This window comes from Tachysurus fulvidraco, chromosome 10 (genome assembly GCF_022655615.1).
Source record: "Tachysurus fulvidraco isolate hzauxx_2018 chromosome 10, HZAU_PFXX_2.0, whole genome shotgun sequence".
Classification (NCBI taxonomy): Eukaryota; Metazoa; Chordata; class Actinopteri; order Siluriformes; family Bagridae; genus Tachysurus; species Tachysurus fulvidraco.
The window spans coordinates 22,569,806-22,584,962 of NC_062527.1; the positions used below are offsets into that span (position 1 = coordinate 22,569,806).

Consider the following 15,157-nt stretch of genomic DNA (forward strand, 5'->3'; position numbering starts at 1 on the left):
TCCCGATAGTTATACTACAACACTTATTCGGGGGAAATGTCTTTTTGTATAATTTTTATGATTTTTCATATAAAAAAGTATTACAGTGAAGTTATTGACTGCTTTTAAAGTATTCGCTTTTTGGGTTTTGCACTTTGCAGACAGTCCCTAGGAATCTGTTTCTCAGGTGTTCGCACCTAGAGACTTATGTATTTTGTCCAACATGGATGAAAGCTGATATTGAGGAGAAAATTGTGTTGTAGCTGCCTATATGAATACTATGATAGAAAAGAGGTGTTATTTGTGTAGTAACAGCATTTAGCTCAGGAGTTATTGACTCGGGAAACTCCAACCTGTGAATATGTGACCAACTTTACTTAAGTCGCAATACACAACATAGAGTATAATGTTTGTTGATGCGTATTACAGGAATTCACTGCATCCATGATCGCTTTCCAACGGCCCCCTTCTTATCATACTGGATACAGTTTGTAAATGTTTCTAAGACGGTAGGTTGTTTTTTTGGCGGTGTGTTTGTGCTGCTGCGGTCTTTTTCATTTCGCAGGGTGGAACATCCCTCCCACTCGACAGCATGCCTCTGTTTAAGGTGCTGTAGTAAATTAGTCGTACTGCTACCTTTGTTAGCAACAGACTTTAAACACACTTTGCAGCGGGGTGTTGTGTGTTCTGCATCTGATGCCGCAAAACCGAACCAATTCCATATGACAGATGACACTGCGCCTTTCTTGGGAACAAGTTCTTCCCTGCTCGCTGCCATGTTGTTTGTGTATCTCCATGGCAAAGGTGCAGGGGGATGGCTGAGCCCATTCGGAACTAGGGGAGCCCAGAGTGGAGCGTCAGCAGATGTTAAAGACAAAACCGATTTTCATTCAAACAAATCGATGTAAACTACACATTCGAGTTAATCGATAAAATCGATTTATCACCCAGCCCTACACTCAGAATTGATCTAGTCTACACACACACACACACACACACACACACACACACACACACACACACACACACACACACACACACACACACACACAATCTTGGGCACCCCCAATGAAAGTGCTTGGCAATTTCAACCTTCCCTCTAACAAGCTTCAGTCATCCTGCCTCCCCACACACAAGTGACAAAATATCCTGGACCTGGAATTCTCCGGTCCTCCCCCAGCTACAGACATGACAGCTAACACACTTCACATCTTTGACCATCACCTGGTATCCTTCACCATCACTCTCCCTATCCTACCTAAAACTTTCAGCAAGCGTCCACTCAAATACAAAAAACCTTCACTCTTATAATGAAGCTTCTGGCATTCTTTCATCTCTTCATGACCCTGACTCCTTCTCCTCACTCCTCCTTTGTGTACTAAACCCAAGAAGACTTCTTGTTCTGCTCCGTGGCCATCGAATATGGTGCGCAGCAATCGAAGAGAACTAAGAAATCACAACTTGATGCTGATCTTGCCTTGCCTCTTACCTTCTACAAGGACCTTCTACAAGCACAAGACCCTTATAAGCTCCACAACATCTTCTCTTCACACTACCCCAGCTCCACTTGCTTCATCCTCCCTGATTGCTGAAGACTTTGCTTTTTACAATGTGAAAATTATGTCACCTTTCTCATCCTCCTCGTCTTTTCAGCAGCGTTTATGGACAAGATTCTTGTCCACTCTCAGGACAGTTTTGGAATTGGCAAATCAGCATGGGATCTGCATGATTTGATCCCTATCTGGAAGGTAACTCATATCAGGTAACATGGAGGGGAGTGACATCTGCTCCACACAGTCTCTCAAATGGTGTCACACAGGGATCAGTACTTGGTCTTCTTTTCTCTCTGTATACTCTCAGGTAGAGAGTCAACTTATCTTCTCTTTCCCACCCTCACATACCACGGCTTCTATTCGGATCTCAGCATGTCTGGCAGACATATGATCGTGGATGACAGCTCAACAGTTGAAGCTCAATCCTAGCAAAACTGAACTGCTGATTAATCCCTACGTCATGATCTTGCTATAACCCTGCACAACGATCTGATCTCCCCTTCAGTCACAGGTTGCAATCTTGGGGTAATTATGGACAATCAACTGTCCTTCTTTGCATGTTGCTAATGACTCACTCATGTCGGTTCCTTCTCTACAACATTAGAAGGATTCGGCCATTTTTCTCCACACAGGCTTCTCAGGTACTTGTTCAGTCTCTTGCCATGTCAACACTGGACTACTGCAGTTCTCTCTGCCAGGTCTACATATGTATAAATCATACCGTACAAACAACCCAAAATGCAGCCGCATGACTTGTTTTCAACCTGCCTAAGTTCTCCACACCACCTCTCTGCTGCCCTCCTCCACTTGTTCCCGTAGCTGCATGCATCAGATTCAAAACACCGATGCTGGCCTACAAAGCCAAAAACAGATCAGCTCCATCTTACCTCAAAGCCCTCATCACTCCTCAAACTGCACCTCCCACCCTCAGATCTACAGCACTGCTCCACTGGTCCTATCATCTCTCTAAATAAGAGGTAGGTACACATCAAGACTCTTAACTGTTCTGCATCAAGGTGGTAGAATGAACGTACCCTAGATGTCCGAACAGCTGAGTCACTGGATGTCTTCCTACAACGGGTGAAGACCTTCATCTTCCGAAGCATCTAAAACTAGCACTTTTCCTTGTTTGTTGTATGTGTATATTTAAAAAAAAATTAAAACCTGAACAGAGTTTTAGTTTGATGATCCTTAGTAATCTGCCAAATGCTGTACCACTAGAGGGAGGCAGAGAGTAAACAGAGACATTGACACCACCTTCGGAGATGAATATTTGAACAAATATTTGAATCATTGTCCATTAGCCCGGTTGCTTGGGGGAGGTTCTTGCATAAAAAAGGTCTTTGATTCTAATCATTACTGTAATGCACTTTCCTATCTTTAATAGAGTTTTTTTACATTCAGAGATTAATAATATTTAAAAATATAAATAAATAAATAAACCTTACATTAAATGTCTGACCCAGCAGTATTTGAGTTTTTTCAAAAGCATGTAAATGCAAGAAAGACTTTGAAAGCATTCGGTGCAAAAATAAGATTTCATTGGTATTTGAAGCTCTATACCGTGTTACAGGAAGCTGAAAGAATAGAACATTCCAACATGTGACTGTTTCTCATGAGAATGAAAATAGATGGTATAAAAGGAGTTGGTTGAATAAGAAAGTTGGAGTGGTGACGGAGGATAACTGCTAGCTTTAAACGCTAAACATGCAGCTGCAGTATTTCTGATCTGACTCTTGGGTCTTAAGAATCAAATTAATAAAATATATGTGTTTTGTGAGTTTGGTGAGTTTTTCCACCAGACTGTCAACACATTAAGGATGTACGTGAATATGGAAACATTATTGGGAATGAACTGATAATGTAACAGATACAAATAAGAGGAAAATTATTCACAGCCAATCATATGACTATAAACTATCGAGGTGAGGGTTAACATGTGCTTCCTCTAAGATGACAGGAGAGAATGAGTTTTGTGTCCTGAACATAGCAGTGATGCGATAGGTAAATAAAATTAAAAAAGAAGAGGGCCAAACTCGGAGCCTTGTGGGATTCCAGTTGAAAAGATGTGTTCTCTTTCAAAGCCACTGCATATGACTGTGTTTCCAGGTAGTAAGCAGATCACTGATATGCTAGGCCAGTCATCAGCAGAAGGAGGAGGAGAGGAGGAAAAGAGAGAGAGGAGGAGAGACGAGAAGAAGAGCAAGCAAACAAGCAAAAGTATATGGTCAAAAGGGCAGAGCTTAGAATTGGGAATGAAATGAAATTACCGTCCTTGAAAATCAAGCCTCAAAAAGCTCTTTGCTTTGGGGATATGAGGACATAAAGATATGTGTCACACACATCCAGTTGAGTTTGTACAAGATAAACGTAATAACATAATCTTAATCTTAAAATACAAAACACTAGTTCCACTAGAACCAGTTCCACTGTCACTCTGACAGTAATAATCTCCTGCAACTTCAGTCTGGACTTCACTGATGGTCAGCGTGAAGTCAGTATCAGATCCACTGCCTTTGAAAGGAGCTAAAATACCTGATTGTAAACTATTAATGTGCTTGATCAGATGTTTGGGGGCTTCTCCTGGTTTCTGCACGTACCAGGAGAGATAGTTACCATTAAATACTCTGAGATTGGTTCTGCAGTTGATGGTGACTGTGTTTGATGGAGCAACAGTTTGCACTGAAGGAGTCTGAGTCACAGTCACCTGACCTCTGGATCCTGAAGAGAAACATAGTCTGTGTTGTAGAATTAGTATGAAATGAAGTGTGTGAGGCTGTGAGTTGCTGTTAATCTCTCACCTTGAGCCCAGACGACCAGTGTGTAGATGAAGACGCTGATCAGAGTCATGGTTGCAGACTCATGGTTCATGTGACTCACTCTTGCAGTCATGAACTATTAAAGTAACAGCGTTAAAGTGCTAAAGGGCTATACACACTCACAGAGCACTGACACATGAGCTGCCAATGCAGAGTGAAATCTTTAGTGTGTGAGTGAGTGTGTGAGAAGTTTATATATGTTTTCACCTGAACGGTGTAGATACGTTTTGGCCATACAGGCCTGTATTATTGACCCTGTCTTTTTCTCCCAGCAAAATAAATCATCAAAGTATATATTAAATGACAAAGGTGCAGGTCATCGATTTGTCTTATCTAAACACTAACATTGCCTGTGACTGTGAGAACTACACAGATAACCAAGAGGGGAAAAGTGTGGGAAAGATCTCAGTGTATAAATGAGTGAGTAAGTATGTAAACTCGTGTGGTTCAGTAAGAGAGCATGTTGAAGGCATCTCAGGAAGAATGTTCCCTCTCTGGTGTTTCAGTGCACTTATCTTCAGCGCTGTTCTCGGGTATCCGCTCCGCACTGACGTCGGATGGAACAACACGAGGTAAGACTACATGTAACTTTGAGATGTTGTAAAGCAGAAATGGGACATGGTACAAGATTTATTTTTTCTCTCTACAGTGAGCATGACAACATTTATGACGCTGAGCCAAGGAACGATTCTGAAATTCTAAAGTAAGTACATGTGTGTATTTTCTGTCACATACAATAAAATGGTTTGGACACAAACTACAAAAATGTTTCAGGTTTACTGGGTAATTGTTGTGTTATTGTGCTGCACTGAAGTCCCAATGAATGTACAGGCATTAGAAATGATTCAAACTTCTCTAATCACACAGTCTATGTGAATTTATCTGTATTTGTCTGTTTACTGTCTAAAAATTCCTGCTAGCGAATGCGTTTCCATCATGAGTCTAGAAATGTTAGTTCATTAGGAATCTTAATTTATATGTGGATTTCTGTAAAGCTGCTTGGTGTCAAGGGCTGTTTATAAAAGCTGTATGTTAAATAATATTGTGCTTACTTGATTTGTAAAAATCTCAAGAGGGAATTCTAAACATTTACTTGGTCCACTGTGTCCAAATATAAACTCACATCTGTTTACACTGCACCCATTTAGTGCTGTTACAGATCCTAAAAGTTCCGAAAGTTTCATTTAAGTGCAGATTTTTATGTCATATTTCTGGGGGGCACGGTGGCTTAGTGGTTAGCACGTTCGCCTCACACCTCCAGGGTTGGGGGTTCGATTCCCGCCTCCGCCTTGTGTGTGTGGAGTTTGCATGTTCTCTCCGTGCCTCGGGGGTTTCCTCCAGGTACTCCTGTTTCCCCCCCAGTCCAAAGACATGCATGGTAGGTTGATTGGCATCTCTGGAAAATTGTCTGTAGAGTGTGAGTGAATGAGAGTGTGTGTGTGCCCTGCGATGGGTTGGCACTCCGTCCAGGGTGTATCCTGCCTCGATGCCCGATGACGCCTCAGATAGGCACAGGGTCCCCGTGACCCAAGAATTTCGGATAAGCAGTAGAAAATGAATGAATGAATGAATGAATGAATGAATGAATGAATGAATGATTGTCACATTTCTTTAAAATCAAACCCATCGAAGCCAATACTGTACTCTAGCAGCACTAAACAGATAAGTGCAGAAATAACCAATTGATGATAAAAAAAAACATTCTGGACTTAATTCTGGACTGAAAATATTCACTGCTCTTTTTTTCACAGTAAATGTGAAGAATTCTGCAATACAACCCAGAACCACACTGCGTCTATGTGAGTATTCTGTGCAAATGTGAAACACTTCAGTAATAAATTCTGTCCATCTGTATCATTATTGTACAGAATGAAGGTACTCAACAGGCCGTGTCGTGTCCCTGCAATCGAGCTGTTTCTATACATATGATAACCTAACAGAACAAAATCGTTAATATAAAGGTGCGATTTAGAGCTGTGCTGTTGACCAATCACAATCCAGCACTCAGTAGCTCTGTGGAGTAATTCCACAATAATACTCATGTGTAGTAATGAGTAAGGTTAGTTTAAGTCATTAACACTGCTTACGCTTGTCACATTAAACATGCACGAGTAAAGATTTGACTATAATTCATATTGGATTAACATTCAAATTAACCAGATTCTTTACTGTCTTATTATAAACAGATTGCCCCGCAAAATGCACACGTAAGTTCTATCTGATTACAGATCAACATTTCTAACTGATGTAGATTCTGTATCCATGTCACTGACTTATAACTGTGTATATAATATGTATATATCTAATGCAGTGAATCTGACTCTGTCCTACTTTTCTCTGTCCAAACAGTCCAAAATTTTCAATTTGGTTACCCACAATGCACGTTCATCGCCTCGATGGTGGTCTGCGTCCTGGTGATGAAGAAAGTATTGATACTTCTAGTCCTCATTCTCCTGGAAAGAAATGAGATGTGAAACAGTGAAGAACAGAATCCTTAACCATCTGATACTACAGCATTTAGCACTGTGATTCAGAGTTTAATTAGAATGCTGTGAAACTTATACGTAATTATTTTCTTTGTAATACTAATTTCAACAATCAACAAAGTTATAATTGGGGTAACGTTGTTGTTTTTGTCTCTTCTTGACTGACACTTCCTTATTCCGTCTACTTTTAAACGCTATAATTATTATAGCATAGCGTTGTAAAGCTAAGGTAGCAAAGAACTGCAGTTATTATTAAAATAAATAATGCTTATATAATATTAATTGATTTTCCTTTAATAATAAATCACATAATGAACGTCTGCATTGTGTTTCGATTGATTTTCAAAATTCATTACTGAGGCAGATTTAAAGGCCTCGGACACATAATAACATAACAAAACCAAGACAATATTCACCATCTAGAAATCTATATAAAACCAGATCAGCTAATTCTGTTTTTGGGAAAAGAACAATGAGGCTGTTTTAGTCATTATCTCACTGTATCGCTCCTATTTCTAGCATTTTGCCCAAATCTTCCTGAACCCCCTGTATGGCAGGTTGACCATCACCACACCAGAGGAGGTCTAAGGTGACAGTGACGTGACATACGGCTAAATACGGTGACCCATACTCAGAATTCGTTCTCTGCATTTAACCCATCCAAAGTGCACACACAGCAGTGAACACACACACACACACACACACACACACACACACCGTGAACACACACCCGGAGCAGTGGGCAGCCATTTATGCTGCGGTGCCCAGGGAGCAGTTGGGGGGTTCGGTGCCTTTCTCAAGGGCATCTCCGTCGTGGTATTGACGGCTCAAGACTCAAACCCACAACCTTAGAGTTAGGAGTCAAACTCTCTAACCATTAGGCCACGACTTCCCATAAATATAAATATAGTACTTAAATATAGTGCTCAGTGAGCTTGGTGTAAATGGGCGGGAAATAGTCTCCTGAAGAAATCGAAGTGTGTTTGTAGGGGCAATATTTTTGGAAACTCCAACTCATCTCTCTCAAGACAACCTGCTTCGGTCTCTGCACCCCGTGGCCTGAGCGACAGGAACAGACATATTATGTTGTACAGCTTCCATGCGTTCGCCATGTAAAAGGTTAATAAGTACGTTGTGCAAACACTAGAAATTTAGCACCGTGTGTTGGTGAGCCAAAAAAGTTCAAATATAAAGACAGTAAACATTTAGTTTACAGAATGTACACAATGTTATAGCATATTACAGTGTATATAATGATCTGTTGTGTTATTAAATTACTTACTGTAACACAAAAGGGTATTTTTACACTAATAACACACTAAGGCTCAACAAACATCATGCCTACTTTATATATAAGGATCATTTTAGAGAGATCTCTAAAATCGCTGACTTTATCCTCCTAGTCTCTAGGTGGCAGGATTGCAGGTTAAAGCAGAGCCGGACGAAGAACCAACAGCAGGCGAAGAGGAAACGAGAGGAAGACGTAAGAAATGGAGAAGCGATGTTAGGCGTCGCTAAAAGCGTTATAACGGCAAATAAACGTGAGCTAGCTAGCTTTATAATCAGCCTCGAGTTTTATCTTTAACTACATTCACTTGCTAGGGGATTGTTTGAACGTTTCAATCACAAGAAGACGCTTCTGTTATCGCATTTGTTGGGTGAGTTGTTTTTTTGTCTGAATGTCAAACGCCTCATTGCTCCCTTCATTAGTGCACTACTTAGTGTGTGATGTAAGGGCTTATTGACTCAATGTAGTGCACTAACTATACACCAAGGGGCAGATTGAGACTTAGTGTGTGATGTAAGGGCTTATTGACTCAATGTAGTGCACTAACTATACACCAAGGGGCAGATTGAGACTTAGTGTGTGATGTAAGGGCTCATTAAATCAGTGTAGTGCACTAACTATACACCATGGGGCAGATTGAGAATTAGTGTGTGATGTAAGGGGTATTTAACTCAGTGTAGTGCACTAACTATACACCAAGGGGCAGATTGAGACTTAGTGTATGTGATGTAAGGGCTCTTTAACTCAGTGTAGTGCATTAACTATACACCAAGGGGCAGATTGAGACTTAGTGTGTGATGTAAGGGCTCAATAACTCAGTGTAGTGCACTAACTATACACCAAGGGGCAGATTGAGACTTAGTGTGTGATGTAAGGGCTCAATAACTCAGTGTAGTGCACTAACTATACACCAAGGGGCAGATTGAGACTTAGTGTGTGATGTAAGGGCTCAATAACTCAGTGTAGTGCACTAACTATACACCAAGGGGCAGATTGAGACTTAGTGTGTGATGTAAGGGCTCTTTAACTCAGTGTAGTGCATTAACTATACACCAAGGGGCAGATTGAGACTTAGTGTGTGATGTAAGGGCTCAATAACTCAGTGTAGTGCACTAACTATACACCAAGGGGCAGATTGAGACTTAGTGTGTGATGTAAGGGCTCAATAACTCAGTGTAGTGCACTAACTATACGCCAAGGGGCAGATTGAGACTTAGTGTGTGATGTAAGGGCTCAATAACTCAGTGTAGTGCACTAACTATACACCAAGGGGCAGATTGAGACTTAGTGTGTGATGTAAGGGCTCTTTAACTCAGTGTAGTGCATTAACTATGCACCAAGGGGCAGATTGAGACTTAGTGTGTGATGTAAGGGCTCTTTAACTCAGTGTAGTGCATTAACTATACACCAAGGGCAGATTGAGACTTAGTGTGTGATGTAAGGGCTCAATAACTCAGTGTAGTGCACTAACTATACACCAAGGGGCAGATTGAGACTTAGTGTGTGATGTAAGGGCTCAATAACTCAGTGTAGTGCACTAACTATACACCAAGGGGCAGATTGAGACTTAGTGTGTGATGTAAGGGCTCAATAACTCAGTGTAGTGCACTAACTATACACCAAGGGGCAGATTGAGACTTAGTGTGTGATGTAAGGGCTCAATAACTCAGTGTAGTGCACTAACTATACACCAAGGGGCAGATTGAGACTTAGGGTTGATGTTTGAATTCTGTTGCAGCTGTGTGTGTGTGTGTGTGTGTGTGTGTGTGTGTGTGTGTGTGTGTGTGTGTGTGGGCACTTTACAGAAAGGATGGATAAAACGCTGAGCAGCAATGCGCCGGTGGTCCAGGTGTGTTTCCCCAACGTGAGAGCTCAGGTGCTGGACAACCTGAACCGCCAGCGAGAGGAAGGGCGACTGTGTGATCTCTCTATCCAGGTTCAGGGTCAGGTGTTCAGGGCACATCGTTGTGTACTGGCGGCTTCATCGCCCTATTTTCATGACCAGGTATGTATATAAAAATAACCATCTGTGGATTCAGATAGGATTAATGTTCCTCAGTGTGTATGAATCCGGAATGTTCTCTGTGTTCCCTCAGGTTCTGCTAAAGAACGTGAGCACGGTGTCTCTGCCGTCCGTCATGGACCCTCTGGTCTTTGAGAGTGTCCTAAACTCGGCCTACACGGGCCAGCTGAGCATTGTGCGTGATGACATTGTCAACTACGTCACAGTGGCCAGCTTTCTACAGATGTGGCACATTGTGGACAAGTGCACGGATATCCTCAAAAGGTCTAGACCCTTGACCCAAGCCAGTCCAGGTGTAGAGCCTGGCAACTCCAGGCACCAAAGTCCCAGCAGCTCAGATTGCTGCCTGACTGAACCTGAGGAGCAGAAGAAGCCCCTCGCAGGAGAATGCGCCGCTCTTCCTCCTCTGGCCACCTGGAGGAGGCCGCAGCAGGTGCCCCAGCAGGGTAAATGGGGCAAATCCAAGCTGTTTCTGCCCCCCCAACACAGAGCCATTTCTCCCCCAGCTGGGGAAGCAGAGCGGGGAAGTAGCCCTGAGGCTGCGAATGAGAAACGCAACTGGGTGCGGTCTCGCCTCCGGGAGAGCAGGGAGGTGGACGAGGAGGACAGAAGGCGAGGGGAGAGGTGGATGGAGGCAGATGAAGGTGTAGGGGAGGAGTTGGAGGAGGAGGAGCGACGGGCCGGTGAGTGGAGCGTCTGCATCACTGCTGTTTAGCTTTAACTCCTGTCCATCAGGGGGAGTTTGCGCTCTCTATCTTTGTGCTTGCTTTCTCCCTCAAAGCGGATCAGACATTTTCTGCACCGTGAGAGTGTGTGTGTTCGTTGTTGTGTGTGTGTTTTCACCGTCTCTTCTGCTCTTCTCCTTCAGGAGGCTGTGGCTCAGGGGCAACTCTTAAAAAGGAGGGAGAGAAAGGGGGAGAGGGGAAGGGTGCTGAGAGGGACAAAGATCAGGAGGAAGGGTTTCTGGCAGCAGCAGCTCACAATGCAGAGGAAGTGCTTGTTGCTGCTCACTGTCCACTTTCTGGGCGTGGTCAGTGGCAGCCGGCAGCTGATTGGGCAACGGGTCCGTGCGCTCAGCCAGGTGGGAAGTTAATGGAGGATGCTGAGAAGGACGCAGAAGAAGTGGACTTTGGCCGTTTCTCAGAGGGAGGATTTGAGGGAGAGACGTATGACGAGATTGAGGATGGCACAGGGCAAGTTTCCCAAAGGCCTTTGCTTCCTTTGTCACCTGGCAATGCTGGGGGTGGAATGGACTTTGTGCTAGGGCCATCAGAGCTTTCGTGGACGTCAGGCGCGCTCTCATCCCCCTCTGTCCCTCCTTCCTCCTCTCCCGTGCCCTCCTCCTCGTCTCCGCCCTCCCTCACGCCCTATGCTGGCAAAGTGCACTTCTGCCACTGCGGTAAAGCCTTCACGCTAAAGAGCATGCGAGACCGTCACGTCAAGATGCAGCACCTGAACCTGCGGCCTTTTGCTTGCCCCGTCTGTGCCAAGAGCTTCAAGATGAAGCACCACCTGACCAAGCACGTGAAGACACATGGTGCTCTGAGGCCTTATGAGTGCACTGTCTGTGGCAAGAAGATCATCTGGAGGGATAGTTTCCTCAAACACCAGGCGCGCTGCCAACACCTCGCCAACAGGTCTGCCTGCATAGACACCAACGAAGCAGAGTCAGATCAGGACAAGGTGGAGTTGGAGTACGAGGGTTACCCAGGCGACGGACACGTAAAGATGGAGCAGGGAGAGCATGAGGGAGCTCCATTGGCCCATGTCCTGAAGGAGGAAGATGGTGGCAGCTACACTTGATAAGCAGATCATATCAACAAAGAATCCTGTAGATGTGAAGCAACATCTTCACGACTTGATCCACCACTGCAAGACCACATAATCTGTACTTCTTCAAATCCCCATCATAATATGATTGATGCCTATCTTGGCTGGAGAAGATACAGTTCCCCTTAAGGAACACGTGATGTTGTAGATTCACTGGTACTGCATGGTGATTACTCACACTGGGTATCATGATCATCATTTCACACTGGTTTAGTAGCTCACAGCTTTTAGTTCCACATCCTTCGACTATATTTAAACATTTCCTTTGTTGCATCATTTTCAATCATGTTTATTAAGGTCTATCACCAAACTTTTTTTTTTATTATTAATAGAGATTTAAACTTCATGTATAGTGCAGTCCAGACTGTTCAGTTCACTCAGTGTACCACACGCATCATCAGGGGTTTTAAGCAAAGCTGGAAGAGTGTCTGGAATTTAGATTTATTGCCGTACCTGGTGAAACGTGAGCGGCGTTCAGGAAAGCTCTCCATTGTATTTAGATGTTTCCTGATTTGATGGTTAAGTGTTTTACTTTTCATGTTAATTGCTTTTAAAATTTTTGGGGTAACTAATTAATTTAAAAAAAAAAAAAAACCTGTGCTTTTATCATTTCTGTGCTCGTTCCTCGTGACATTCGTACGTAAATATAACCTGCAAACGATCAGTTATTAGACCACCTGATTATTATAAATGTGTAGAATTCATAAAGTTTATTTATCAGTGCAAAGGAAGTCAAACTGCCCAGTTACGATCCAGAGGATCATGAATCACAAGTGCAGAACTGTTAGTTTTGATCGAAGTTAAAGCTAAATCATGAGCCTTGTGTTAGGACTTCTAAGGAAGCCAATTTTTAATATCGACCTTTACGCGTTTTAAATCGCAGCTCCGTATTTTAGCAATAGAGTTCGCTGGTATTAGTTAGCACTCAAAAACGTACCTGTCTTCTTTCGTCTTTGCCAATAAAACCTAAAATATGAATCTGGAATAATTTACACCAAGTTGTGAAAGTGTTTCTAACTCTCTGATATTAGCTAAAGCAGTGGAAGCTCCATCATCTTCCCCCACTTTCGTCCACTGCTCGGCTTTGTGTCACGGTAAATAAAGAACGCTTTGAGTTTATTAATGTGATGGAAGATCTATCGATGGATCACTGGCTTAGCTGATAATAGACATGTATATATTAAACAGCAGTTTATTATATTTATTAGAGGCGCCATCAATGGTTCTTGCTTGAAAATTAATTTTTTAGCTGAGCGGGAAAAAGGCCAACAGAGTCTATTTCATACTATCACATGTTCGAGAGACTTTATGTATAGTTTTAACTGTAATAATAATAAGTAGGTGACACATCCACTCCCACCCACAACTTCCTGTCATATACCCTTGGTAAATGACGTAATTCAGTTTTGGGAGTTTGTGCATCTCTATAAATTTTAATGGAGAGTCTGTATTGTTGATGGCCTCATTATTTGAAATTTGCTTATATAGACTCCAATGTTTTTAGTAGCTCAAAAATTCTTTTCCAGAGCTGTTTGGAAGTAAACTGTTAGTTTGCTGGACCACAGGGTGCTTTAAAATGAGTAAAGATGGCTACTTTTGTGTGTATAATTTAGATGAGGAACCCAAGAGGAACGTCATGCTGTATGCTGATGAGTGTCACTATATAACCGTTTAACTTATAATTTACTTTTTGAAGTGTTTCACTTTTAATGTTTTTTATATTTTAGTTGACAGGATCGGGAAGTTTTCAAGACGCACAACCTGAAGAAACCCGAAACCGTGCTTCAGTTTAAAATAATTATGGATGTTTGCTTTTAATATCTTCATATAGGTCAAGGCCCTGTCTTTGCAGTACAGCACAGTTTATATTGGATTTAATGTAAAATGTGTATCTGAAGCTCAGCACCTGGTTTATCACATACACCTTCTTCAAGTCAGTAACGTTCCATTCTGTCACAATCAAGACATATTTCTGGGATTATTATGTGTTATGTTTGGTCACTAGATTTTAGTCATCCGGTGCACTGCAACCTGTCGGTGCCTAAAGGCGCAGGGAGACGAGCCGTCGAGGACGTAAATTTGAGACTCTGATGTGATGGTATTTATTATTGACTTGTTGCTGAGCATAATGGGTTTGTGTGACTGCTTGATTACACACTGAATAAATATCAACAATCAACATTTTATATGGCTGTGTTTGTGATTTATTCTGTAACATGGCAAGCTGCATTTATTATGTCCTACAGGAGAGAATAAAGAGAAGCTGGTGATGGAACGACAGTTTCTAGATGTTATGAGTGAGAACAGAACTAACACGTTTTGTAGATGTTCCATTAAACACGCATTATGGAATATACAAACACCTTTTCATGGTATAAGAGGAATCATATATTTCAATAAATGAAACAGTTACTAGTTTATCACTTGGAGTGTTTTTGGTTTGTTTTAAACACTCATACAAGCATGAAATAAAACTATTATTATCCAAAACATATATTTTTATAGGACGAATCCAGGTGAGAAAAACAGAATAAATAATTTATACATTCCCGGTTGTGGTCAGTGATCACCGTCTTAATACTTTTTGCCGCAACAATGAAAATATCTGGTAAACCTTCTTCATCCTGTCAGACTGATTTATTTTCATTTACCTGATTTATTTTCATTTCAGTTACCTAGTAAAACCTTCTCAGACCTTTATTATGTAAATTTGTTCACTAAAACGCTTTATTTTGACGAATTTATTTAAGAGGATAAGGTCACTAATCAAACACGCTAACAAACGCTAACATCTCAAGCAGTGACACAATGAGTGATAGTGAAGTCACACCACAAGAATATTTCTTCACTAATTGGATATTTATTGGATTAATAACATTTTAGAGTGTTGTAATTAGTGTGTGCATTCAAATAGGATATATAACAAAAGTTTATGTTTGCTTAATGTCGCTGTTGATGCTAAGCTAGGTAGTTACCTCAGAAACTGCTCCTGGCCGGATCAGACCAGATCGTCACCATGGTAACCGCTGAGGTGAGATACTGTGTGTGTAGGAGAGCAGGTGGAAGGGGAGTAAAGTATGTAGTATTGGAGGGGGATATAAAATATAAACTGTTTTATTATGGTGTGGATAGGAAGAGAGATGGGGTGATACTGAAGGATGAGTGTGTGAGGAATGTTT

The 15,157-nt window shown here is 41.9% G+C and overlaps 1 protein-coding gene and 1 gene segment (V, D, J or C); one reads left to right on the plus strand and one right to left on the minus strand.

Moving 5' to 3' along the window:
- Nucleotides 1-3,517: 3,517 nt before the first annotated feature.
- LOC125145713 lies at nucleotides 3,518-4,424 on the minus strand. The segment is given in 2 exon segments: nucleotides 3,518-4,253; nucleotides 4,334-4,424. Coding segments are annotated over 2 exon segments (477 nt in total).
- Nucleotides 4,425-8,263: 3,839 nt separating this feature from the next.
- zbtb22a (zinc finger and BTB domain containing 22a) lies at nucleotides 8,264-14,164 on the plus strand. Of its 3 annotated transcripts, none has more exons than XM_047819937.1 (4): nucleotides 8,264-8,495; nucleotides 9,864-10,130; nucleotides 10,222-10,831; nucleotides 11,017-14,164. In XM_047819937.1, exons 2-4 carry the CDS (start codon nucleotides 9,936-9,938, stop codon nucleotides 11,949-11,951), a joined length of 1,740 nt encoding a protein of 579 aa, XP_047675893.1. In that variant the 5' UTR covers nucleotides 8,264-8,495; nucleotides 9,864-9,935; the 3' UTR covers nucleotides 11,952-14,164. The 3 variants fall into 3 exon arrangements, with proteins under 3 accessions (XP_047675893.1, XP_047675894.1, XP_026995021.1); XM_047819938.1 differs by having other exon boundaries at nucleotides 9,898-10,130; XM_027139220.2 differs by having other exon boundaries at nucleotides 8,265-8,495; nucleotides 9,931-10,130.
- The last annotated feature ends 993 nt before the right edge of the window (nucleotides 14,165-15,157 follow it).